At 39.2% G+C, this 27529-nt stretch overlaps 2 protein-coding genes across 3 annotated transcripts in view; one reads left to right on the forward strand and one right to left on the reverse strand.

Annotated features, from left to right (window-relative positions):
- Positions 1 to 10339, reverse strand: part of LOC115805432 (A-kinase anchoring protein 13) — a 41212-nt gene extending 30873 nt beyond the window's left edge. For both annotated transcript variants that reach the window (XM_030766012.1, XM_030766011.1), the window contains exons 1-5: positions 10221 to 10339; positions 5612 to 5648; positions 4100 to 4253; positions 1862 to 2158; positions 383 to 566 (exon numbers count right to left, since the gene is read on the reverse strand). In XM_030766012.1, coding sequence (XP_030621872.1) covers positions 383 to 566; positions 1862 to 2158; positions 4100 to 4253; positions 5612 to 5644 — 668 coding nt within the window. In that variant the 5' untranslated portion in view covers positions 5645 to 5648; positions 10221 to 10339. The remainder of the gene's footprint in view (positions 1 to 382; positions 567 to 1861; positions 2159 to 4099; positions 4254 to 5611; positions 5649 to 10220) is intronic.
- A 7708-nt stretch (positions 10340 to 18047) lies between these two features.
- Positions 18048 to 24785, forward strand: sv2ba (synaptic vesicle glycoprotein 2Ba). Its single transcript, XM_030765816.1, has 12 exons — positions 18048 to 18519; positions 19644 to 19824; positions 20278 to 20429; positions 20763 to 20896; positions 21195 to 21284; positions 21496 to 21609; positions 21703 to 21791; positions 21897 to 22061; positions 23638 to 23771; positions 23864 to 24064; positions 24268 to 24427; positions 24602 to 24785. The coding sequence occupies exons 1-12, from the start codon at positions 18048 to 18050 to the stop codon at positions 24783 to 24785; spliced, it is 2076 nt and encodes a 691-aa protein (XP_030621676.1).
- Positions 24786 to 27529: the final 2744 nt, after the last annotated feature.

Raw genomic sequence — 27529 nt, forward strand, 5'->3', positions numbered from 1 at the left:
TATCAGTTCTCAGTCAATGTTGCATTTTCTACAATCCCTTACTAATTTAAGATATATACCTCATAGCAGAATAATTGTGAAGATACTTGTGAGGCAACATTTTATGTGTGCTGCGACTTTGCTTCGTACTGTGAGGGAGTCTGTGCAGTTCTTGAAATGACCTGGACAGGAAACCCCAATCTTAGATATTCACTAAAGTGTAGCTCAGATCCATGAGATGGGTAGTAAAATGGCTTCCAGGGCATCACTATGCAGTAATGATATCCCCAAGGTCTTACTTAATATATAACATGTTGTAATCCTACAGTAATAAAAAAAGACCACATATAATTAGAGTATTAAAAATATGTAAAAAAAAAATTTGTGATGTATTGCTACTTACTGAGAAAGAAGCTCCAAGAAGGAGGAGTGTCCTCGGCTCTGGGCGATGCTGACTGCAGTTAACCCCTGTTTGTTGGGTAAGAAAAGGGCCTCTCGTCCTCCGGGCAGCTGTATGAGGAAGCTGGCCACTTTGTGGAGTCCACGCCGGGCAGCAAAATGCAGGAGTGTCTCCTGAGGCACAAACTCTAAGACAGAGAAATCAGTTAGTCGGTACAGAAAGTCAGCCTCAGGTACAGTCAGAAGAAGAAGAAGAAGAAGAAGAAGATGAGATATGAGAGATGGATTCTGTTTGGGAATTGAAAGACCATATTTCCAGGATATTTCATGCACCAAGAGACTTTTCCTGCGCCCACTCACTGACATGCTGAATCAATCAGAGATAACAACATATGACCAAAACCTCTTTCAGAATACAGGAAGGAATTGTGTATGAGGACAGATCTGATCTACAAATCAGGTCCATTCATTGTATATCAGAATGGGTACAATCTGTAAGACCAAACACAGCCTACAAACACTGACGCACTGCATATGTTCAGCTGAACGCTGAGTTCATGGGCAGTAACGAATACTGAACATAAAAGAGCAGTGAGCCAGATGGCTTTTGGCAATCATTTTCTGATGCAAGAAGTTCCCTGGATTACGCTTTACATGGTGAAATATAGCATATTGACAACAACACTTTAATACTTCACATGCTGAGATCAATACACTGTAGATTTATATAAGAATTTCAGCAGAGGCTTATATTATAAATTCTTGCACCATTAAATATTTGACATTTATATTTTTATAAGCTTAAACTTTTCTTTTTCAATTTTCATATTTTATATATATTTTTTTACATTTCATATTATTTCATATTATTTCATGACGAGAATTCAAAATGACAGAGAAACTTTTAAGTTTTGATCTCGGACAATGGGATCTTCTTCTCCCTTGGAATGCTGTTCCTGAAATATGGAGCACTGCATTTCAAATGAGGAATGGTAACCAAACATGAATGAAAAAAAGAAAAGAAAAAAAGATTCATAGAAAATTGATAGAGCTTCAACATGACTGACAAGAAATGCTAGCCTCTCAAAAGATTAGCTGTCCTGGCAGTATTCCCCACTGCTAGCATATTTACAGTACGATAAAAGAAACATAAATGTTTTTGTCCAAAACTTCAATAACAGCTGAGGTCTAGAGTAAGAGCTGAGCTGTTCACATTAGTGTCGTCAGGCTCCCTCAACAGGCTGATGTAGACAGAGGCTTTGACCCTATTTCAAACCTCTAAAAGAACATTTTCTCTGTTTTTCATGGACGTGACTTTAAACATGAGTAGAAATAATAATGACAGCATTTCATTATTGATGGAGACTCAAGCAAAGAAAAAAAAAAAAAAGAAGGAAGTGGACCAACGGAGATAAAGTAAAACATGTGAAACCTGATTCTGAAGTGTGTCAAACCCACACAATATTATGTATTCTGGACTCACCTGTACTTTCTTCTCTGTTTCCCAGTAGACTCCAACCTTCAGGGAGTGTTATGTGTCTGAGGGCCAGCGCTAGGCTTTGGTCCAGTCGCTCACACTCCTGCAGAGGTATCTGACACTCATCCAACATCATGGCTCCCTCCAGACCATCCTCACAGCCCACTGCACTCACCAAGAACTGGGCCATGTCAAATGCCAGGTCTTGCACAAACTGCAGCCTGTCTGTGGCCACCTGACGTGTAGACCCATCCGCCACAGTTGAGCACAGCGCGACCACAACTGACTCACAGCAGTTATGGGCTACAGGGGAAGGCAGAAAGAAACAAATCAATGGGCTATACTCTTGAAAACATGAATGATGATTCAGATATTTGCATCTTCTACAGGGCTGTAGAGGATTTATACATACAAAGGTTCTCAAATCAAGAAATATACTGATGTCATATTGAAAATGTATATCGTGATAGGATTCAGATGAGCAGTTGGATTAGAAGCACATAAAAATGAAATGCTTATTGGCATCACAGAGTATCAGTTTGTGTGTATCTGGTGACAGCGCTTTTAGGGCAGGATGAAAACAAAAAAATTATATTCAGTGAAAATTCCACAAAAACTGCAACTGTGAAGCAAAACTGTTTTGATTCAAATGTATGTCCATAGAAACCCCCTTTTTTTTTTGCATGCTCATAAAAGCACCAAAATCCCATCCCAAACTTTTAAATGTATGAGCACCAAAAAATTATTTGTTGCTATTCACATCATTCATTATCTATGGAGCAGAGCAGACCACACCCTGCCTAAGTGCTGTGGTTGGAATGTGTGGTGTCGGTGAAAATGATGCCAAAGCTCACTCCACAAAGTGGTTCACTTAAATAAGACGGTCAAGGCCCAGGACTTAAGTGATGGGTGTCTGTGGTAAAAACCAAAATGTACTTACAAGAAGTGTGTCCCTCCATTTCAGCTATACAAATCCACACAATGTGAGTATTTACTGTTTACTTACTGATACAAACGAGTAAAGGATACTGAAGGGAAATATATAACTACTAAATATAAATATATTTAATAACCTAAATGTATTATGAGAATAAAATAAAAAAAAGAATACACCCAGTATTTTAAAGTCAGCTAATATTTGGTGGTAATGCATAGTAAAGAAGGACACACAAGGCCGTCTACATTTATATGAGAAGGACTCAATTAAGAGCTGTTTAAGTGCTTGTGCTCTTTGGTCAAATACTCTTGAAAGCATTATACCACCTTTGTAGTGCAATAAAACATCACTGACCTAAATAACATGCTCTAAATGCAGATAAAAACCAAATGGCGTAATGTTTGGAAGTAAAGAAGACTGCTTCGGGAATGTGAGCATGCTACACACACAGAGGAAACACACAGAAGGTAAAACTCTTGTTTATTTAGCCGTGGAAGGGGTTCCGAAGTCCACAGCAGGTAAATGTACATTCCACACCCACACCAAACATAAGGACACAGGTATAGGATCTGGCTGTACTACTGTGAATGGTAGGAGAATGAGGTTCATTGACCAAGCAAAAGAAAAAGAATCTTTTTCCAGACGGGCAAGCTCAAGCCACTATCAGGCTTCCCCACAGTGCTCACTTTCATGTCCTTTTCAATCCGCCTGAGCCTTTAAGCAGATAACCCCACAAACGTGTTTGTCACTGGCTAAGTGCTGCCATCTATCTATCACTTGTGAGAGCTAATTTACTGGCAGAACAGGACATTCAACCTAACCTCTGTTCTGCCTTACGAATGATAAAAGGGACACTATTTGACTTTTCACTGAAATGCACTCACTGCCATCATTAGATAAACAGGTACTATCGAATAACTGTGGGGTTAATTATTCACCTTAAAACACCAAAAGGATGGAACACTCTTGGACCATAATAGGCCAAATCCTCTTTCACTAGTGGATAAGTAAATAGACAGGGATGTCCTTAAACACACAGCCTGAGCTGCACTCGTCTGCAGTTAAACATTTACTCACGGTCGCATTGCAGTAACCACGCATGCTACATTCCAAGGCTTCACAAGATGCGTCCGGAGGCATTATCTCATTACCAATGTGTCCAAGGCTCGAAAACAATTAAAGACACAATCATGATACATACATAGACACACACATGCACGCACGTACACGCACATGCATGCACAGGTGCACACACACGCGCACACGCGCACACACACACACTCACACACACGCATAAATAGCCTCACCTGGACAGACAGCCTGCAGGGTGTCATGGCTGATCCTCTGGGTGCTGGTGAGATGTCTCTGAGTGGAGCCAGTAAACAACAGAAGAAACCCTGCATCCTCTTCTGCTTCACAGAGCTCTTCATCACACAGATGAATAGTAAGGACACACTTCCCCTGCCACAGAACACAGAGAAACTCTTACAAAATGTCCTCAGTAAATAAACATTCTCAGCTCTGCAGTGCAGTACATGTACTGTTCAAATGTACTGCATAGCATTCTGAATTACATGGGCTCTCTGTAACTGTAAACATTATCACTTAAAAAGAAAAATGATCACTGAGTGGTGAATCAGTTCTTCCAAGTGGAGCTATCATTTTTGAGGTGGTCTTTGAGTCACCTTTTCGTGTCTTCACATTATACTTAGTGTTGAATAAGGTCAAAGGTCATTTTGTCTATGACAGCAACCTCTAAGAAAAATTTGCATGCTACATATAAGTTATGATTCCAAAAGTCACGTGAGCAAGCCAGTGTGCATTTTGCCTCTGTCAAACCAAGCATGAATACTCTTGGGTCCAAAATACACGTTTGTGCAGATTCACTTCAAAACCTTCGCGAAAACGTGTGTGCTTTTCACACTTAAAATGTGATTATTAAGTGTACGAGGTGAGTTTTAAGAGAAGCTGAGGGGGGCCAGGAAATCCTGCTCTGGTTTTCATATAGATTACCACAGTTTACAGTTGTACAACACACCACATTAACGGTACAGTTGATGTAACAGAGAAGGAAATCTCCACCCTATATCAAAGGAAGTGATTTTCACAGCGCTACACAGATATCGCCACAGAATGACTGCTCAGTTTTTTAGAGATCTGTTTGTTTCATTTGTGTAATGAAACCAGTGGAGTCCTACACAGAGTCAGCTCTTCAGATCTGATACCACAGTTAAACTATTCTTACATTTTCTGAACCGGTATCATCATTTAATTCCACCGTCACAGTCCTTTAAATGATCTGATAAGTCTTGATCTGGTAAGAGACTTAACACAAAAACATGTGACTTTGAACCCAAATCAGCTGCCAAAAAATTGTCTTCACGTGCCAATAATAAGACCCAAGTCTCAAACCCCCAACTCTGCTCAGTACCCTCCTTTCCCCTTCTCTGGAGTGCTCACAGAAATATAATGCCAATATAATGTGCTTCTTCATTTTTGTTGGATGCATATGTAAGGACTGAAAAGAGGTTTTTCCACAAATAAAATCTGCTGACCTGTAGCTGTGAAATATTTTAATTTCTACTAACCATTCTAGCCATTCTAGCCATTTCTACTAACCATTCTAGTCATGGCAATGCCAGTTTAAAGCATAAACAAGCTTAATCCCAAAAGCCTGGAATCACAGATAAGATAGTTATTGAGTTCATTAAGAGCTACAATAACATTAGTACCCCCAGACAGTCATGCATGAAATGTGGATGTGTCACTGTGCTATGCTCAAGCGACTTGAAAGACATGCAGTAACATGTTATACTTACATATAACGGAGCTTGACGTGGATTCAGTTTCATGACACTAGAGGGGAAAGAGAACACCATAAGAAAAAAGCTATTAACTGTTCTGCTTTCAGAATAAACTGCTCAAGCATGACAGAAACCCCAGCAGTCCCCCTGCTCTGAGGAGAGTTTATCACAATATGACTCATGGTGGGCTGCTATGTTTCAGAGATCTGTGTCCTGGGTAGATTCCTCTGTCCTGCTGAGCTGGAGGGTTTGAGAGGAAAAACCTCAAGCAGATTTGAGAGTCAGAATATTTCACAAATACATGCAATATTTCATATTTTTTCTCATTCACGTTTTTTTTTTTTTTCATGTAAAGCAATTACATCCATGTTATACAGCACTTCTGTTAAAGAACATGCAGTGAGTATTACCACACCAAGACAGTGCCTGTATCAGTGCCAGTACCAGTACCTGTACCAGTACCTGCCCCTATGCCTACACCAGTACAGTTCATTTGACCTTGGCATTCCCATTTGGCCTAGTGTGAAAGGACACAAGTGTCCACCCCTTCAAATAAATGAATTAAATAAAGTAAAATAAAACAAAATGAAAGGAAATGAAATAGTGCAGTAACTTTAGTACTTGCAGTAGAAAGTTTAGCAACAGGACCTCACTTCCCTGTTTGTTTGATGAACATTGCATTTTGTTCAGACAACAAAAACAAAAACAATCATTCAGACTACATGAGGAATCATTACACCACTCAAAGTTTTCGCCATATTTAAACTGGGCCAGGTGCCAATGTATTAGCTGATTTAAATTCTGTTATTGTTTACAGGGTAACAAAGTAATTGACCAATTAAGCCTCATGCTGACAACACAACAAAGTTCACTATGTGAGAGGAAGGCTGAATGTCACACAAGAGAACATCAAACTAATGATTCGATTTGACCAACAAATTCAAACGTGTCGATAAACAGAGGACCTTTTATTCTGCCTATTCATTGAGAATGAAGGAGGATGAGGTAAAAGGATAATCAGCTGGCTCTAATAATACCCGCAGTCTTAATCCTCTTCTCCTAAGTGCTCAGAGCACTACAGCTTGCCTATACACCGAAACTAGGAGTAAAGGGCTGATCCGCCAAGCATGGACACACCACACCACCATTTGATTGCCAACACCTTTAGCTGCTGGTCTGGAGTCAATTATGTGGGGAGGGTTGGGCTGGATAATTTCCTGTATTTGAGAACTCATATAGCACTCTACTTAGTCTGCTCATGAGTTCAAAGGGAGAGGTTTATCATAAACCTTATAGCCTATAATTTCCTCATTCATTCTATGCAGTACCAAATATTTCAGGGTTCCATTAAGCACATATCTAAAATAATGAACTAATACGTTTTGCTTGCTTTTATTCACATGCTTGCCTGTGCACAAAAATAACACTTGAGACCAAGCTTTCATTCTGGCTCTCATCCTTACCTGGACTCATGAAACACAGTTCTGGAAGCGCGTAAACATACTAAACATGTTACAAAGTTATGAAATCTTAATCTCAATCACTTGGTCTATCAGCTCAAGAGAAAAAAAAGTTTCATGAATTGAGACATCTAAACATGACGGTAAGAGTACCTACTGCCGTGTTACATTTTTCTACATCTTGAACATCTTGAACATTTCACTAATGATCTCACTTGAGTTCAGCAACATCATAGCCATATCATTCTTGTCCGTTTTGATTTTCTCGCAAGCATATAACAGACTTCTTTTTCATATGTGCCTTCATGCAGCAGCACGTAGCTATATTGAACAATATACAATTTTTAAAAAAAGATGCATGGACTATTTCATTACAAACGGTGTGTGAAAAATCCCTCTGAAAATTTTCATATGACATTGTTCCATAAATGAAAGTTGAAAAACAGTTAAGAGCTGTCTGTAGCCTTACCCCTCCAGATAATCAGCACAAGAAGAATCCAAATGTTTCACAAAACTAAAACTTCATGTCCAGTTCAAAACTTTCAGTCAGAAAGAGGATGTAATACTTGAAATAAAGCATGTTTCACAATTTCATGTCAACATTTTGTGTCAGCTGTCTATGAGAGAAATTGATCCACCAGCTAGTACACAAATTGTGAAAGAATTCACATCTAGTGCTTCTCTGGAGCAGTTTATTTCCAAATGAATAAAGATTCTGTGTGTGTGTGTGTGTCTATGTGTGTGTGTGTGTGCTTTCCTAACATGTTTTCACCTTGGAAATATGTACACGTAGATATACACTGGTGAGAGTAGATACTCTGTGTACTTTTTGTATAAATGATCTCAGTTCAACATACTTCTGCATTTTACCTACAGAAGCACGTAGCTGAAATAAAACAGCAAAAAAAAATCATCTGCTTTCTGTTCTAATGCTTTACTATTTTCATGATGGGGATAATTGTGTCCCAGGGAAACACTCAGTCGTGTCATCTGATACAGGTGTCCCTTAGCGACACCTGATAACACAAACGTGTCTGAGACGGGCAGTGTCTCCTTCAACTTTTTCTACAGTGGTCACAATGTGGTCTACAGAGTCACAATGTGGTCTCTCATGAGTTACGCTGCCATGAAGCCAGGTCTCTGTAACTGTATCTCTCAGCATTACAGAGCAAATGAACCTGTGCCACCAACTCACACCTCACACATATTCCAAAAAACTACAAATAGACTCTGTCACTGATCTTCAGAGCAGCACTAGTGAAGAAGGCAATATGGGTGTATGTTAACATAATGGACATCTTCACTGCTGTGTTTCAGCCTTCTTAACACTCACTTAAGATGCTAGAGCAAGCTGAGTGAGTGAAAAGGGTGAGGTATATCCTTTAAATATATGGCTAGCACGTTCAGATAGCTGACACAGAAAACACAGTTTACAAAAAATATATATAACAACTGTTACATGTGAATGGAAAACTGCTAAGAAAAAAACAAAACAAAACAAAACAAACCTGTAAATGCTCGTCTTGCATATGTCACAACGCGGAAAAAGAGAAATATACAGCCAGTTCTCAAGATCTGATCTTAGTTGAAAATACAGTTTTTCCAACACTGTCTAATTACAAATGCCATAGCTAGGCAGATCTCACATATATATATATAACTGTGACACAAAAGCAAGAGCTACAGAGCTAACTAACTTTTCTTAAGGGTCAGGTCTCCAGGGAGCAGGGTTAGTCATGGCTGAATGGCTGTGTAACTGCAATGGGGGAGGGGCCCTGCTGAATGTGAAGGGGGTTTGATGGGGTTTGATGTTTAACTACACAGTGTAACTATCCTCCTTCACAGTTCAGGAACACAAAAACTGATCCCTCACAACAACATAACATCCAGAACTATAAAATGCTCAATAACTTTGGTCTTTTGAGGCAAAATGTAGCTCTAGAGTAGTCAACAACCCTCTAAAATTTTATAAGAAGTTCATTAAACATCACTCATGGTAAATTTCATTTGATAGCAACACACAGCTGTGGCTACACATACCTTAATGGAGTAATACTTACACTGACTAAGCATGGACACATTTAGTATACGCTGTACTATTCCCTAGGAATCTAATTGAACAAAGAGGTTCTGGAATGTCTTTAGTGTTGCTGTTCTTAGGGCTGAGAATTACAGTTAAACTGAAACCTAATACCTGTGGGGCCAGATAGCAAATTAGGAGAAGCACTGAGGGACAGCCTGTAATCATCTTCAGGGCCTTGATCCTCTCTTTGCTGTCTCACTCCTAATGAGACACTGTCTGACTTCCCGCTAAAGCATCACCAACTGTTACAGGACTCACAAGATGTCATTGTTTCACACTGTTGTACTGCGAGAACATGAGGCTACTTTACTGTTCAAACTCTTTGAACTAATTATGTACTCCACATCTGTAGGTTTATTGCTTAAAGAAGCTTAGAGCTCCCTACTAAAGTAAAAGTATTAGGCAATAACATTAAAGCAAATGACTTCAGTGTACAGTGTTGCTGTAGGCACCATCTGACTGAAAGTCCAGCACAACTGGACTCTGTCCCTACAAAATATAACACCCGCCCCCATGTTTTAGAAGGTACCCAAAATAAATCTTTCATTGTACATTGTATAACAGGACATGAATGAAAAACATGAAATAAATATGAAATGTACATGAAAAAAAAACATTAAACTTAACTGACTGTTTCTATAACCCTCTCTTGAGTTTCAGACGTTAGTGAACTGTAAATGTGTCTGAAAGAGCTCAAATCTGACCCTTACATATAATGGAGGCTAGATAGTGCCGGATTAATTCCTTCAGTATGATAACATAATGCTGTGGTTATTAACTACTGTCACTTCACATCATAAGTCGTCAGAGAGAATTTGTCATAAGAGAGAAAAACCATCCAGGTCATGATTCATTAGATCAACAACCACAAAAGTTCAGCAAAGTACTAAAATAAGTATCATCCCTCTTGCTCCTCTTCATTGCCACCTAACACATAATTTTTCACAAGCGAGCAAAGCTCTCCTTAATCAAAATTAGTTTCTCTTAAGGTTCCTTAATACTGCTATCTTTCTTCATTTTTCCTCACAAAAAGGTCAGGCACTAGATAAACTCTGAGACAAAAGCTTAAAGGACGCCTTACCCCAGCTCTCCTTCAGAGTGCCCTGATGACCTTATACCATTATGCTTTCATGAAAAAGTTCCAGAACACAGGTGGCTTCATGGAGCCTCACTGCATAGCATGTTCAGCCATCTCACTCTGATTACTGAAAGCTAAATATGGCTTAGAGCTAGCTGAGACAGAGCAGATAAAGGCTGTGATGTCACAGGGGGAAGGGAGGAGGAGCAGGCTTCAGCTCAGGTGTCAATTGTGCTGTGCCGTGCAGGCCGCTCCAAAGTCTTCAGGTCTTTACCCTGCATAGCATTGCTAGGAAATGTTCTCTCACCCATTTTTTCTTTTTAAATGCAGCAAACACACTTGCACATTTGCAAAGGCAGCAAACAGTCTTCGGTGTCTTCAAATAATATCGAAGGATTTCATGTGAATAATCCACAACATATCTCTCCCAAACGTAATAAAAAGGGTATATAAATGCAATAAAAGGGAGTGCCTTACAGTATGTATTCAGCAGCATTATTTTAATAATTTTAATACTTTTAAAATTTTTGAGTATTTTAACTCATATACTCATACAAACAGGAGTGCCACAAACAGGGAGCACCTGAAATAGGGAGGGGGAAAAAACATGTTCATGTCCATTCTGCTGACAGCCTTTAAACACTCTTTTTACGTTATCAAGAAACCAGTCCTATTACATGACAACCACCAATGGTTTTAGGACAGAAAATGAAAACGTTTTCAACTCCAGCTCCTACGCATTACCACTGATGACAGGTTACTTGGCGAAATGTGCGTTGAGATTTCCACTTGCTGTTGAGAGAATAACCGTTTATAGCATGTTGGCCTTACCTTGACCCTTAAAAATTCAAACACGACTGTTTGAAATTAAACCGCATGTTCTCCGATTTGTCATTTCCATTTGTCATTTCCATGAGTGATCAGTTGTTCCCTTACCGAGTACAAACTTTGTTCTCGAGTACTCTTGCTATATTTCAAACGACAAACTTGGAGATGGGATATGCAAAACGCAGAGTGATAGATGAGTTACAGAAAAGAGGGCTGTGGGGAGGGCCGACTGGTGTTCCTTCAGTTAAAATTATAAACAAAATAATAATAATTTCTTTCAGAAACACCACATCTCATCTAAATGCTTGGTATATATGTTTTTGTATGTTTGCCATTTACTTAGGAACGCTTATTTGGCCCCATAATTTAATTAGTGAAACAGTCATAAGTTATTTCTCTCTGGAGTTCAGACTTTTCTATGGCATGTGCTGCCATCTACTGGTGAACCAATGAAAGCGTTTTGTCTGATCTGAACTAATCCAGAGGTCCAGTACCATTAAAGACAGACAACTTTTGTTGCACTACTCATGCACAAATGAAAGTCAACAGAAATTTAGATTAATTCAGGTGGTTTAGAAAATGTGAGGAGCAAGTCAAATGAGACTTTTTTTTTAAAATCCTCCTGCGCTACAGTAAAAGCTACGAATTTAGACTAAATAAAAAGGTATAACGAAATGAAAAAAGGAACTGTTTTATGAAATGCAATTTTGTAACAGTTAAAGGAGGAAGGATGTTGAAAGATTGCTAATGTTATATCTTCAACCTGCCCTGTTGGCTACTGCCAAATTAAGGAGATGAGGAACAAGAGTGACACAAATAAATACGTCACAAGCTTTATTAGTCACAAAAGCTATTTGTGAGTTGAAGGGCTCATTAACTGTAGAAGGAGTTATTGGTAGCAGGGCCTTGGGCAATAAGGCTCTACTAAGTAAAAAATCAAGTGCCTTAATTCAGGAAGAAGAGGGGGATATTTGTGAGACTGTGAAATGAACCATTACTCTGAGTTACCTTTTGCCAATGCTTCCTCATAGGGCTTGAAAGTTAATATGACCTATTTAACTTAAAAAAAATTATGCTGATGTTTGTGTGAATAAGTTCTCAATGAGTCACTGTGCTGAAATGTATTTTTAAGGACAAAATCTCGTGTACTAATGTCTCTCATTTTGCATTACAATTCAACATTACATTAAGTTCGTACTATGTTTATTATTGCATGAAACCAGCCGGTTCTCTGAAGATCTAATTTCACGGATTTGTTCTGAGAACCAAATATAAACAGCAGAACAGCAGAGCTTGTGATGTCAAAATTGAGACATAAGCTACAGACAGATTTCCATGATAATGTTGTAAGTAATAAGTTGTAGGATGCTTATACACAGCAGAGCACTAGATGGTGCCTTTCCACATTTTTGTTTTGTCGTAATAAGATCATGGTGTCCACAGTGCACTGTCTTACAGTCAGTAGGAACTTTGGACTCAGCTCTTATCTGGGATTAATCAAACCAACATAGCCAGCTACAGAATACTACTTCGTTGTTCGTTGGAGGAACCACTCCTCTTAAACTGTGCTATCCTTCAGCACAAAGAATGAGGAGCTTTTGTGATGGACGTTACTGAGCACTGGGTACAGAACAGGAGCTTATGCTAACAAGTGGATGAATTAAGCAGGAGCAGTTTCCTGTATTTACTGCAGGTTGCATGTCAGATGTGTGAGCTGTATGCGTGGTATCAGTCAGCTGATAAGACCACAATCCTGCCTCTCCAATCCACTGGGAGAGAGAGAGAGAGAGAGAGAGAGATTTGACTAGGTCAGAACAGTCCTGACCCCTCTTACCTCTATATTCCACCTCCATTCACCAAATCCTAGGGGATTACTCTCACAGAGCTTTCCCCTTTAATTAGGAAAACACACTGCAGTCAGGATACACTGGCTATTACCTACGTTACTTACCATGTAAACGTGGAGGAAATTAGTAGAGGATCAGTCACACTCTGAATTTCATTTGCTAATACTTTTGATATTGTTGTTATTGCAGAATGAACGGTAGTAATCACCCCTCCTTTGCTTGTCATGAACACTGTTCAAATCAGTTTTCAAACTCTTCCAAGGGTCAGTAGATATTCTCATATATTTTTGATGTTCTAATAATCTCTGTCTGAGGCACCCCAAAGGACACTGATGAGATTAGAAACATAGATGAACACAGAAACACAGAACTGAGCACTTCATCTTTAATAGGCATACAAAAAGGTTTTTCTGAATAAACACACAACATGTCTGTCCCAGCATAATTTCTTTTTTCTTCACTATCAGTACGGTCTGTTTTATTATCATATATTGGAGCTTCCATGGCTACCTATGGCCTGTCACATGACTTTAAAATAAAAAAATATATAGGTGGCACCATCAGCTTTCAAAGGAAGATAATGGGCAGATTGATGAATGTATGGAAGTGTAGGAAGGCTAGACCTGGAGTAGAGGGGAGGAGCAAAAAGAGGGTGGACAAGAGAGGGAGAATATTTGATCTAAATTTAGCCAATGGCACTGCTTGGGTGGAGCTAATCCTCTTTACGCTAGAATAATCTGGCCTTGGGATTAGGGAGCTTTTCCTCTATGCAAGACATCTATTCTCCATAGTGATGTGCCTTAGCAGGTTGTACCAAGAGGCTCAGGGCGGGGGTGTCATTGATATTGCTTTCTTGGCTGGAGTGACTCTTTGAAAAAGGAGTAATGTTAGCTACCTCTGACAGTGATCTATGACACCGTTCCCTTAAGAGAGGAATCAAATCTTTTGGAGTTGCCATTGCAATAAACTGTCACAGGAGGCTAGGGTGACCATACATACTCTTTTTCCCGAACATGTCCTTTTTTTCGGACCTAAAAAATGCGTCCAACCGGGGTTTCAAAATCGCCGAAATTGTCCGGGATTTGGCCACAGTCGCCATCCATTGCATGTGCATTTGCATTGCTTTGACCTTTTTCTTTAGGTCCCGCCCTCTTGCACGCCACCAATGGATGGTCATGCACACTATCATGCCATAAGCATTGTTTAAACTGCATTTAAACTGCATTCATTACCGTTAACATCGCAGCAACAGCCAAGAGACCTTAAGAGAGCCGTAATGCCAGCAGAACTTGAACGGAAAGAAATAAGGTCATCTTGCCACTGCTATTATGCTAGCAATTATTTGTCTCATTAAAGACTAGCCGGCTATGTATTGCGGCAGTTAAGTACAGAGGTAGTTTCACATTGCATTGTCAACCACCAGCCTTACATGCGCAACAACAGGAACCAAAAGTGACATACACTTTAATTTCCCCATAAATTAGGAGGGGAATGTATCTACCCCCCCCCCCCCCCTCCCCACCACACACACACACACACCCCGCCCCCATCCTCTTTTTTGAAAATCAAAATATGGTCACCTTACAAGAGGCAATAAGAGCTCACAAAGCAGCTTGATTAGGCTGTGTAGGGATGTGGTAACTGTGGCCTGTAAATATTAGCTGTATTAATTTAGATCACCAAAAGAAATGCAGTACACAATACAGCGAAGCCATCGGAAGCAGATTTGAAACGCTGCTCTCTGCATATCTGTTTTTGAATGATTCTCAAAGATTAACCATCTGTCACAGTGTTTGAATGGGCCATTAAGAACAACAAGAGAAGAGCTCAGAGCGCCATTCCCTTTGGCATGAGGAATGAGTGCTAGCTAACATTTAGCATTTGGAGATGAGATGAGTCTGGCATGCAGATGGATTAGTGTTGCAAAAGTTAATGTACATCAAAGCACCATGGAGATTTTAGTTAAACACATTTTATCAAAGTCTTGAGTTTTGTGCATCTCACATTTTATCCCTCTCAATATTTTTTTTAGTAGATTGAAATGGTGGAAGGGATATGACAAATAAGCAAATGCACTCACAGAGATACACATGCACGCACACATACACACTCACGTGCACACACACACGGGGACACACACACACTGCTTTGACATGTTGTGTATACTTTAAGCTGGACTCTACCATTTGGCGTAGCAGCGACATGCAATGGGAGAATCTCTCTTGATGAGCTTGGGGGATCGTGAGGTCGGATCCTAATCTCTTCTGTCGTACGGCTTCCTGCTAAGGTGACATGTTAGATTTGCCTTCTGAAACCTTCTTTTCTTGGATTTTTTCTCCTTTCCACAACTTTTTCATGTTGAGGAGATAGCCCCATGCGAAGGGGAATGCCAATTCCGGTAAGATAGACCAATTTCCTTGAATTTCTTTGAGTTTTTAAATTTGAAACTTCAGACGACTTCAGACATACCTTAAAGGTCACTACTTTATGCCATATTTTGCTTCAAGTTTGAATTACATTTAATTGCTTTAGTCACACTTTTAATCAGTAAAAATAGCAGGAAAAGGGTGACTAACATCAAGCATTTACATTGTTTACACAAGACTTTTTGGCAGATTTTAACACCAAAATGATCCCCAGTTGGGCAAATTACACTGACAAGCTTATAACATTAATGCACTGTGTTTCACTTTATTACAAAATAGACCAATATCTATCATTTTACAGTATGTGAGTATGACAATCTACAGCCTGACAACAAGACTCTCCTTTTGGAATATTGAAACGTTAATATGTTTAATGTGCTATTAAATTAAATTAAATTAAATTAAATTAAATTAAATTAAATTAAATTAAATTGAAAGTTACACTGAAATAATGAACAAATATTAAAATATAGATCTTCTATAAATATATTCAAGAGGAGAAAATCACAGTGTGGCGTCAGTGGTGGTTGTACCAAACCAGACCAATAACTGAACACTTTTGAACAATTGAAAAAAAAAAAAAAATAAGCAATGCACTACTACAGCAATTTAAATCTCACAGCCAGATTTACTGTCATTTAATCTGTAGATAGTGCTGCAATCAGAGAAATTGTAAGAGAAACTCCGTATAGTAAGATTTCAGAAAAATATACGACGAAAATATTATATAACCAACTGGTCAAACTGAATAAAGCTAGTTTCCACTCCTTGCATAGCATGCATCCTCTCACTTTAACTAGTGACAACACTGAGGTAAACGTGTCTGAAACAAACATGCTGGGAAGAAGACATGAGAAGAAGACAGAATGAGAGATATGCAATGTATGTTCCTTCTGGCAAAAACTCTGCAGCAACGTAACATTTCAGAAGCCTGACATCATGAGATTATCAGAATGTAATATTTGTTTTTCATCAACCTGTATGGGGGAGGTTTCATGAAGTAGTGTGAATAATTTGTGCAGGTGTGTTATCCAATTTTGTGCAGCCACCCACAAAATTCAATTGTAATCACTTACCAAGTCAGGTCTGACAGTTATGTAACATCCTGCTGGGATCGTCAAACAGAGGGAGAGAGAGAGAGAGAGAGAGAGAGACAGCTGACAGATTGGCTGAGGGCACACAAAGTCAGTGCAGAGAGACTTTTGAATGCTAATCTTTTTCTACTATGTGTGTCACTCAAACAAAGTTACATATTTCTAAATTGAAAACGGAGAACTGCAATTGCAATTTCAGCCATTGTTAATCAATAATGTTAAAACATTCGCTCCATAGAACGAGAGAAAATTCGTAGTTCTCAATTCAGTGATGGGCAGTATTATGAGGCACCCATCTGTGGTCAAACAATTCCACAGATTTAAGCTGGATTAAATCCCAGATCTCACTTGCGATGATGAGAAAATATTGCCACTCATGACCCTACCTGCAAAACCGTCTGTGCAGCAGTGCTCACCAGAAGAGCACCCCACCCTGCAATAGCACACATCACTACATGAATTACAGTCACTCACTATAGTAATCAGTGATCAACTATTGCACACAATATTTGGATGCATCTATTACACAAGACGCACGTGAGAGGCTGATTTGACTGATTTGACTGATTTGACTTCAGATTCGGACAGTAAGACAGGATGTAACCGTTTCTCCCATTACCTCACCTCAGCTACAGCCATGTCAGATCAAAATGGCTGCCATCACAGTCCGATAATGAGCCTGGCCAGGGCCTGTGAGAATGGAGGATTATCCTTCACTCGCGGACACTCGCTTGCCAACACGGGAGCTGGCACAGAAAGCAACAGAAAGCAACATTGCTGCATTCTTTCTCTGCAAATGCTCTCTGTGATTAATTCACTTCTATAGGACTAGTTGAAGGTATTGCCCTGTATTAAATAGATATTAGAGTGTCTTGCGTTATGCAATGCACAGATTGTGACAAATGTGTGGTTAACGCATTATTACACAAGTGTTTAGTTTGAATTTTATACTGTATAGTGGATAGGTAAATCATATATTATTCAAATCTTTAACTCGTATGTGTCATGGTGGACTTTGGAGGGTGGGACACATTAGGTTAATTTGGCTTTCTGGATACCATGAGCTTTTTAAATGCATAGTGAAATAACCAGTCGTATATCTTTGCCTTTTGTCGGGAGGGGCCTATAGATGGTGTGATCATAGGAGCGCTAATTCTCAAATTAAACTGGCCAACAGGTACACAAAAGAAACCCAACAAAATCACTTAATCTCCAATAAGTGGAAATGCACAAGCAGATATCACAATAATAAAAAGGCTGCAATGCCCATAATCATGCATACACCTGATGATATGTGTGTTTTCTACATAACAAACAGCTCATTCAAAGACTTTTATCCACTCTCTTTCAGGAAAAGCAAGCAGCCTTGTGTAGAAGCATACAAAGAACAATAGTCTTTCTCATCACAAACACTGAGGCCTTACCCATATTTTTTAAGAGCTGAAGAAAAATCATCCCAGGGTATACACTAACAGGAGTGACAAGGTTCTGATCTCCACTGGTCTCTGGAATAAGGTCGAACATTGAGAGCACAAATACAAAGACAGAGAAGGATTATGCTCATATAGCCAAGGAGGGACTTGGGGATACAAGTGATTACAACAGTGTTGATTTGGTCTCTTTGGTTAAGTAAGAATGGATGACCCCTATCAAAACAATGTGAGTCAAGGGACTGAGATTGTCGGGGAGACCTATCCCACCTATGGGGAGGGAGGACAGGATGGTTACAGTTACCAAACGGACTACCCCCCTCAAGAGGAGGATGCTGCCAGTGATGATACAGAGGGGCATGATGAGGATGATCAGATGTATGAAGGGGAGTACCAGGGAATCCCCCACCCTGACGAAATCAAAGCCGCCCAGAGGGCGGCACGGCTGGAGGCCAGGAGGAAGGCGCGGGCTGCTGCTGAGGAAGAGGAGGAGCAGCTGCCTGAGCAGTACGAAAGCATCATGGAGGACTGTGGACACGGGCGCTTTCAGTGGACTCTGTTCACGGTGCTAGGTCTCGCACTCCTGGCTGATGGTGTCGAATGCTTTGTTGTGAGCTTTGCCTTGCCCAGTGCTGAGAAGGACATGTGCTTATCCAATGCAAGCAGGGGATTGCTGGGTGAGTCTGTCTGTTTAATCTGACAAAGGCTTTACTATATGTACCCAGTGTGCTGATGACCAAATATGTCATGTTTTCGACATATTTTTCATACATGACCAGTTTAGCGACTAGATTATGGTCGCATAAACATAAATATATAGCTGAGCATTCTTAAACACACCTTGATTAAGGCGGTGTGACTTCGTCATCTGTCCATATGTTGTAATAAAGAAAAGGGCGCTGTCACATTAAAGATGGAAATAATGCAATCTGACAAATGCACACACAAACACCACTCTGACAGTGTTGTGTTATCCAGAGGGCGGTACCAGCAGGCGTGCCTGATAATCTGCTTTCTCATTCTCTAATTAGCTGTCTGTAGTAAGATAAACACACATACACACACACACACACACATGTGCACACAGAGAGAGAGAGAGAGAGAGAGAGAGAGACAGACAGAGAGAGAGGGATTGAAGGAAGAGGCCTGTCTAGTGAAAGGCAACCAAATCTGTGTTTTTGGCATTTATTATAGTATGTCTACATGTTTTTTACAGTTTGATGCACAAACCCACTCCTCATATCTTTCTGTTAATTGTAACCTGTATCACATAAACATCAAATCCTACATCCAAGAAAACATTTCAGCCCAACTCCTTTGAAGAAATATTTTTTAAAATATTGAAATAGCAAAAGAAGAAAAAAAGAAATACAGGAGAGGTACAGTTACAATAAAAAGTGTTAATGAAAATAATTTCACTGCTCATCTTTTTGCCTGGTTATGTCATTAAACGATACAAATATGTATGCCAGGCACACTTTTGTAAAATATGTTCCAATCTTCAACAGTGCTGTGTGTTCTGGAACTATGCATTTTTGCACGAGGCCATTTTCATAGTCAGCTGAATGCAGTGGAAGTGGTCCCTCTAGTGGTAGAAAGAACTAATGTGCTAATGCAAAATTTAATTTTAAAGAAAACGTTATTTTTTAATAATATTATGAGTGAAATTTTAACAAGGCTATAAGTTTTTTTTTTTAAAACACACAGTACTCTCAGTCTATTCATTAAGCAGGGAGTGAGGACTACAGATATTTGATATGTCAAATGAATCTCACATAGCTCTGTCTTTGTCTTCTGGCAGGTTTGATAGTGTACGTGGGAATGATGACGGGATCGTTTGTTTGGGGCGGGCTGGCCGATAAGCTGGGTCGGCGCCAATGTCTACTCTATGCACTGGCTATCAACTGTGTCTTCTCCTTCTTGTCCTCCTTTGCCCAGGGATATGGCTTTTTTCTCTTCTTCAGGCTCTGCTCAGGAATCGGGTGAGGGCACATAGAAGCTACACTAAAAGCTTCTTTGCTGTAGTTTTGAGGGAAATCACTCACTTACACATGATTTCTTAAACATTTCAAGTTCATTTGTATGAAGTTCAGGTTCAAGAGCGAAGAAGGACTGTACGTATTTCATAATTGTCATGGAATCTGCAGAATCATTCATCGTTATTGCGACATGAAGAGAATAACAATGTTTGAGCCAGTGGGAACAGGCCCCAGACTGGTGATCTTTGAGTTCTAAATCTCACGTCTGCTGTGAGCATGTACCCATATAAATTATTTTCATTTATCAAATGAAAGATAAACCAAAACATAGAAAAAATAAAAAGAGCAATCACACACTATTCTTTTGTGTCTATACGTTTTGGTCACGCTTAACATTCTGTTCAAATGCCACAGGTTCACTCATATCTCTCCAATTCATGTGATTTTTCTCAACAGAATTGGCGGATCTGTTCCCATTGTCTATACATACTATGCTGAGTTCCTTCAAATGGACAAGAGAGGAGAGCACCTCAGCTGGCTTTGTTTATTCTGGATGTTGGGTGGTCTATATGCCTCTTTTACTGCATGGGGAATTATCCCTCATTACGGTACAGACGATCATCTATATGAATTAATAACATGAAGACTGTTTATCATTTCATTGTCGACATTGAAAGCAATGTAAATAATAATAGCTATTACTTTGGCGTAAGAGTTTGGTCTGAGAGCACACACAAATCAAGCAGACAAAACCATTAATAAATCGTTGAAACAAAACCTGATATTGTGCAAGTTTTTAAAATAACTTGAAATGCAGTGAGTCAAATGGTATAAACAAATGGTCTCATGGGATTGTGGTTATGTGCTGGGTGGAGGATTGCCCAATGGCCCTGGAGCTCATTGTGTTCTGAGCAGGGACTGTGTGGTTGTGTGTGTTGCAGGTTGGGGCTTCAGCATGGGCACTGAGTTCCAGTTCCACAGCTGGAGAGTATTTGTGTTGGTCTGCTTCCTGCCATCTGTAGTTGCTCTCGCGGGGCTGGTCTTTATGCCAGAGAGTCCACGATTTCTCCTAGAGGTAATGTTTGAGAGATGGCTCTCTAAACAATGCTCACTCATTTGGCAGTTGCGCTGTAGTTTCAGCATAAGAGGAGAATGAGGTTGATAAATCACATATTGACCACTCCATTTGCTAATTGTTTAGATTTGAAGAAGGCAATATGCCTCCTGCAGAGCAGCTAACTTACAGGATTTTGGTCTAGCACTAATCTAATACATGACACTAACATTCACAGGATCACCAGAAATTTTGATCAACTATTTTGACAGCCTGAGTTCAGGCTGATTTTCATTTATTGCTGTTCGACCTTTTCCAGACTGCCCGTCATGATGAAGCATGGATGATTCTCAGACAGGTCCATGATACAAACTGGAAAGCAAAAGGAGAGCCAGAGAGAGTATTCACAGTATGTAACATATCAAATAAGTTCTGATGTTGTATAACCACAAGCAAGAAAAGCTATGATTTTGTTCTTGCTGTGATTTTTTCATGGTAATGCCAAGTTTGTGCCTCTGGAGGTTAGTGCCCAGATTTAAACTAAAACAAACCACTTAGTGTGGGGTCAGAACATCCATAATATCCCCTTTAAAAAAGCTTGCCTATTGTTTTCTTACCAGGTTTCCCAAATCAAGACACCACATACTCAAGATGATGAGTTCATTGAAATTCAGAGTGAGACAGGCACCGCATTCCAACGATTCATGGTCAGACAGATGACTCTGGTCAAGCAGGTTTGCCAACATCCCCAAATTCCTACATCTCAAAAAATGTCAGAAAATGTAGAGATCTTCATTAATATTTAAGCGCACTCTGTTTTTGAACAGGTGATGAAGAATGTTTTGTCACTTGCAGCCCCGGAACTGCGACTTCATGGTTTGTTTATTACCATTGTGTGGTTTACTATGGCATTCAGGTAAATAGTGCTTCAAAATGAATAACAGATTTAGCTTGCTTCATTTCAAAGGTTTAAGAGTGCAATGCTTTAACTGGTCCTACAATATATGTCCTTTTTTCACAGTTACTATGGACTCTCCGTGTGGTTCCCTGATCAGGTCAAGTATCTACAGTTTGAAGAGTATGAATCTAAAGTGAAGCTCTTCCATCGTGAGAGAGTGGAACGTTTCCATTTCAACTTCACACTGGAAAATCAAATCCATAAAGAGGGAGAATATATCCACGATAGGTACATGACCAGTTTAGATAAATATTCAGATGTCCCCGAGATGGAATTTCGTCATTCTTTTTTTTATCCCTTTACAAGCAGTAATTACTTTGTTTGAGGCCCCAGCTGAAGCGTCCAGCACGCCTGCACTTTCTCACACTGCCGAAATGCATTTTACATCTGTCTGCATCCTTATCCCTGTTTGACTGTGGCAGGGATTCTAAAAAAAATGCAATTGGCCGCTGTCCTTTGGGTGTGTATGCAGGCCAGCGTGGGTAGGGCCCCACTAACACTGCCCATTGGTGGCCACTAATGGTCAGGAGTCTATGTATTCATGGACATCGTCACACGAATAGAACTCTCCTCCAAGTTTAGTATGTGCAGTCACTTACTGCAGCTAAGCAGCTGATAGCATAAAACATGCAGTGGCCATCGCTGTATGTATTTGAGGAATATGCTAACTAGGGCCCAACCAATATAGGATTTTTTCAGACTGATACCGATTTCGATATTTGAGGATATAAAAATCAGATAATGATGTATCAGCCGATATTCTCCTTCTTCTTTTTTTTCTCAGAAACACATAATATAAACAAATATTTTCCCCAACATTTGTTATGTGTAGTTATTTTAGAGTCCTCACCAAGATAACATGACATAATGCAGTTTAAAAATAAACTTGTTTTATTGTAATAAACAGTACTTTGAACAAAAGTAGAACAAAATATATTACATTTTTGATCAATAATGCAGTAAACCGATACATTGACCTAGAGTAAATGCTGCTGCTAAATGCCTCTAGCCTACATGGCTGTTCACACTACATGCTTGAAAGAGAAGCTAGATAACTTTGTTTGGCTACCAAGCCATGTTAGATACTTCTTCAACTCACGTTCATTTACGTGTCCCCTCTGGTTTAATCATTCCCAATGCACCAACTGTAACTACAGACATGCGAGTCGCAGATATATTTACCATTGCTTCATTTAGGCAGAATAAGTTAAATGCTACAGTTTAATCACTCATTGACGGTCTTCCACTGATAAACATGGCATTAGCTAGCTTTGTGGGTAACCTAATTTAGCAATGGACAGCGTTATAAGTTGCTGTATGCAATGTTGCCAAAGAAGTTTTAGAAGTGATGGGGAGAAATGATAGGACCGTTGTTTGTTTACTCATTAGAACTGCCACACTGATTCATATATAAACCTACAATCAGTTTTGTCAACAGCTAAGTCTACACCACTCAATTACCGTAATGTTAAACGTAATTTTGATGTTTGACTGACCGCTTCATGTTAATGCAGCAAAACCAGGTATGGTTGACATAAATGTCATAACATGGTTGAAGAATCCATACTCTGTTTCTTTTTAATTGTCATTCATCAGCTGTTATAAACACTAATACCGATTTATCTGCAATATCGGCCGATAATATCGGCATGCCGATTTATTGGTCGGGCTCTAGTGCTAACCATACTCAACTAGATTAGTGTGGCTGCCAAGTGACGGGGGTAACTTCTGAGGATTTATGAGCATGACTTGGAAGAAATGGGGATAAAATTAATAGTGAAAATTTTTGATGTTTCATTTTTAGATTTGTTGAAATAGAGATGAAATCTGTGAAGTTTGAGGACTCGCTGTTTGAAAACTGCTATTTTGAGGACATCAGGTCAACTGAGACATTCTTCAAGAACTGCACCATCAAAAACACTGTCTTCTATAATACTGGTATTCTGATGCACAATGTGATTTCTATGAATTTCATGACATTTTTGCTTTTGATTGCTTGGGTGATATATGACATGTTTTCTAATTTACAGACTTGTGGGAAGAGAAGTTCATTGACTGTAGAATGGAAAATACCACCTTCTTACATCCCAAAAAAGGCTGCCATCTAAATTATGAAGAGGAAAATGATATTGTAATATATCTGGTCAGCTTCCTTGGTAGCCTTTCAGTGTTACCTGGCAACATTATAGCAGGTTTACTAATGGACAAGATAGGGAGAATCAAGATTATCGGTAAGTGACACTTAGATGGCCATTTCAAATTCAGTTAATGTAATGATTTCAGCCACGTTTCATGTTAGAGGGATATAATTATGTATACATTTTAACGTTTGTTTGTGTGTGTGTGTGTGTGTGTGTGTGTGTGTGTGTGTGTGCGCGTGTGTGTGTGTGTGCGCGCGCGCGCGTGTGTGTGTGTGTGTGTGTGTGTTTTACAGGTGGCTCCATGCTCGTCTCTGCCGGTTGCACATTCTTCTTATTCTTGTGCTTCAGTCAAGGGGCTGTCATAACTTTTCAGTGCCTCTACTTTATGGCCTGTGCATCAGCCTGGAATGGTATTGAGGTCATAACAGTGGAAATCTATCCAACCTCTAAAAGGTGATACTCATTCTCTCACATTCTCACTTTTCAGTCAAGTGTCATAGCAAAGCAGCTTTAATGGAATGATGATATACACAAAAACATAATGAAGGTCAAGTCTTCATACTGCAGCAGACTGACAGTAAATAATACCATCTATGTGTTCTCTAACACGGCACTGGTTTCCTGCAGGGCCACGGCTTTCGGCGTGTTGAATGGTATATGCAAGCTGGCAGCCATCATTAGCAGCATCATCTTTGGTTCATTCATTGGCATCACCAAGATTATCCCTATCTTTCTGTCCTTCACGTCCCTGGTCTGTGGGGGACTGCTTTCCGTAAAGCTTCCTGAGACACGGGAGGTCATCCTTCAGTAAAAGCCAAACTTACAAACATTAAGGCCTAGCACCACTGACTGGTCCAGTGGGGAACTGGACTTTCTCATGCACAGCAAACTGAAGCTGATAGCATGAGGACTGAGTCTCTTTATCATCTCTTTATCATTAAAATGAATATGGTGTCCCTATAGGGCCGGTTTACCACCATTGGACAGGTCTTCTTCAATATTTTACACTACCACTTCACCCAACATTGCAACTAAGCATTGCTTCACTCTTCTCCCACTTATAGCTCAGCTTAGTTTAAACAGCAGTTGAACTTATTAGGAATGAAAAATAGTAAGTGGGTCATGTGTTGCTAAAGACATGATGTTGTGCTATAATTTTTGATTAATCAGCAAGAAGCCCAGAATTTGGATCATTTCAGCAAGTATTAGCTGAAATTGTTTCACATAAATGCTCTTCCAACATCATTGTTTTATTTTAAGGGGAGAAGAAACTTTCAAACAAATCTTAGGCATCTGCTATGGGTATTTTATTTTTATCAATGCTTTGTATGTTACTTTCCATCAGAAGGCTTTATATGTAAGCTTCTGGCTCATGTAAATGTCCTTTTTGGGCTTTTCTGGCCTGGACACAAATCACAAAACTGTTATTTATTTCAAGGAGTGTATGTATCTGTAGATGTACTGTTGTTTTTGTTGTATTTGTTTACTTGCGATAGTATATTTTCTTCAGCTCTAGAAATGTATTCAGAATAATGCACTTATCTTCTCAGTGGTCTGCCATGCCTTGCCACGAAATGTATTTTTAAAGAACATCATTTAACTGAATATTTTGACATTTTATCAGATTGTTTTTATGATTAAATGAGAAGAAGGCCAACGCACATTTATCAATGAGGTACAGATATGGATACTGATATACAGCATTCTATACTGAGGAATCCTCTATACTCAAAACTCTAGAGCAAAATGATTTTAATGACTGCCAGTCTTTTTGTTGCGAACGGTCTCTGAACGGTCTGTGAACTGGTTATTCTGATTTGGAAGGTAGAGTCTGAAATGTATTTTAATATAGAAAGTTTTATTTAAGGTGACATGAAACATATGGAATGATTCAAAAGAACTCAAGCCGTATTGGAAGCTTGATAAATGCCGACAGGGCTATGCATAAAATGAGATCCATTTGGCTTTTCCCTCTACAAAAAGTATTAAAGATGAAGATGTGCCCCCTCTTTTGAGTATCGTATAAATATTCGGTTTGAAAACATTTTCAAAATAATATGCATAGATTATCTCATGTGGTTTTATTTTAAAATTTAAGGAAAGTCTTCTACTCAAAACACTTCAAAATTATTTTTATAATCAGAATGACTACTCCAAATATTCACAGATATATGTGCAACATAATGTTTTTTTAAAGCTCTGGATAAGGGATGGCCTCTTTCACTCTTAAATGAGTGACTGTCAGGACGTTAGCCTTACTCTACCTGAATTGGACCAATGTCATTTTGGCACAACTATGAATAACATGACTCTTTAACTAGATGAGAAAAAAGAATGGGCTGGTATATATAGATCTTAAAAGTATTATTTTTATTTAGAAATTAATTATTAAAAAGTACAATCCAAACTGAAGCCATAATTTGTTCTTTTTATATTTTATGTTCTCAATGATGTGATAAAAGAATCAGACAACCTATACCTTTTTGTTTTGTGAAAGTAAAATAATAAAACTAAAAATCTTGATACATGTTATGTGGAAAAACCTCTCAAATTTTAATGCCTTTGCTTATGCAACATTCAGATGTCCTTATACCATAATAAGTATTGTTTTCCGGTAAAATTTGTGTAAATTCATGTGCTTGCATGGGGTGGGGGGTGATGACCTATGAAAAGAATCTCGGTAGTAACTGACTCTAAAGACTCAGATCTCGTGTAAAGTGATGTGTGAAAAAGTAGTGTGCTTAGCTGTAGCAGTTGTCAAGGATCCTGCATCGAATGGAAAATAATCCAAAATTCAGATGTTTGTAGCTGGCATGACACTGTCACTCATTGGCTCTAAAGCTGAGATAATGTTACCTGAGGGAACTGGAGAGGTCAGAGCTGGAAAAATAAACATAAATGCCAGATTCAATTCTACCAGCACATCAAAAAGTTACTGAACACAAACTCTCACTCATTGTAGACATGCATAGACGCACAGATACAAACACTTGTTGGGTAAAGTTCCGTTTTCTACAGAATACATTTATGTTACACACATGAACAGCATATACTGATAATGAATATACTGAGCATCATAGAACATGTTAGTAAGATACATTCTAGGGTTGTGTTCCCTACAGTTTGTTCATTCAACACTTTCACTTCCGAGAAGCAGCAGAAGTGTCACGTCACACCTTGGGGTTCAGCACAAAGCCCATTGCTCTCTGTCTAGCCATTACTGACCATTCTCATCGTCTAAATGCAGTAGTCAATACTATGGTTTCTACAGATATGCATAGTATCAGCTGTGCTGCCAAAGCTCAGGGTTGAGCAGTGTGTCATTATCAGAGAGCATTTTGCTCACTCCCTCTGTTAATTTCCAATTCTTACACCAGTTCACTCCCACAACAGTTTTAACTACTATTGTAGCTCTGGTCATACATCCCTGAGGCTGAAAGCAGAAACTTCACCATCTACCTAGCCCATTAAATATTCAAATAGTTTCCCTTCCTTGTACAGACATGTTAGCATTTCAGTTAATTCATTTTTCGATCTCTCTAATGTTGCAACTGG

The sequence above is a fragment of the Chanos chanos genome, chromosome 2 (assembly GCF_902362185.1).
Source record: "Chanos chanos chromosome 2, fChaCha1.1, whole genome shotgun sequence".
In the NCBI taxonomy this organism is placed as follows: domain Eukaryota; kingdom Metazoa; phylum Chordata; class Actinopteri; order Gonorynchiformes; family Chanidae; genus Chanos; species Chanos chanos.

Excerpts from the sequence above, each read along its gene's own strand:
- sv2ba (XM_030765816.1), top strand. The coding sequence starts at position 18,048 with ATGGATGACCCCTATCAAAACAATGTGAGTCAAGGGACTGAGATTGTC. Across the intron at positions 19,825-20,277 it reads AGGCTCTGCTCAGGAATCGG|AATTGGCGGATCTGTTCCCA; the intron begins GTGAGGGCACAT and ends TTTTCTCAACAG. Across the intron at positions 24,065-24,267 it reads AGGGAGAATCAAGATTATCG|GTGGCTCCATGCTCGTCTCT; the intron begins GTAAGTGACACT and ends TGTGTTTTACAG.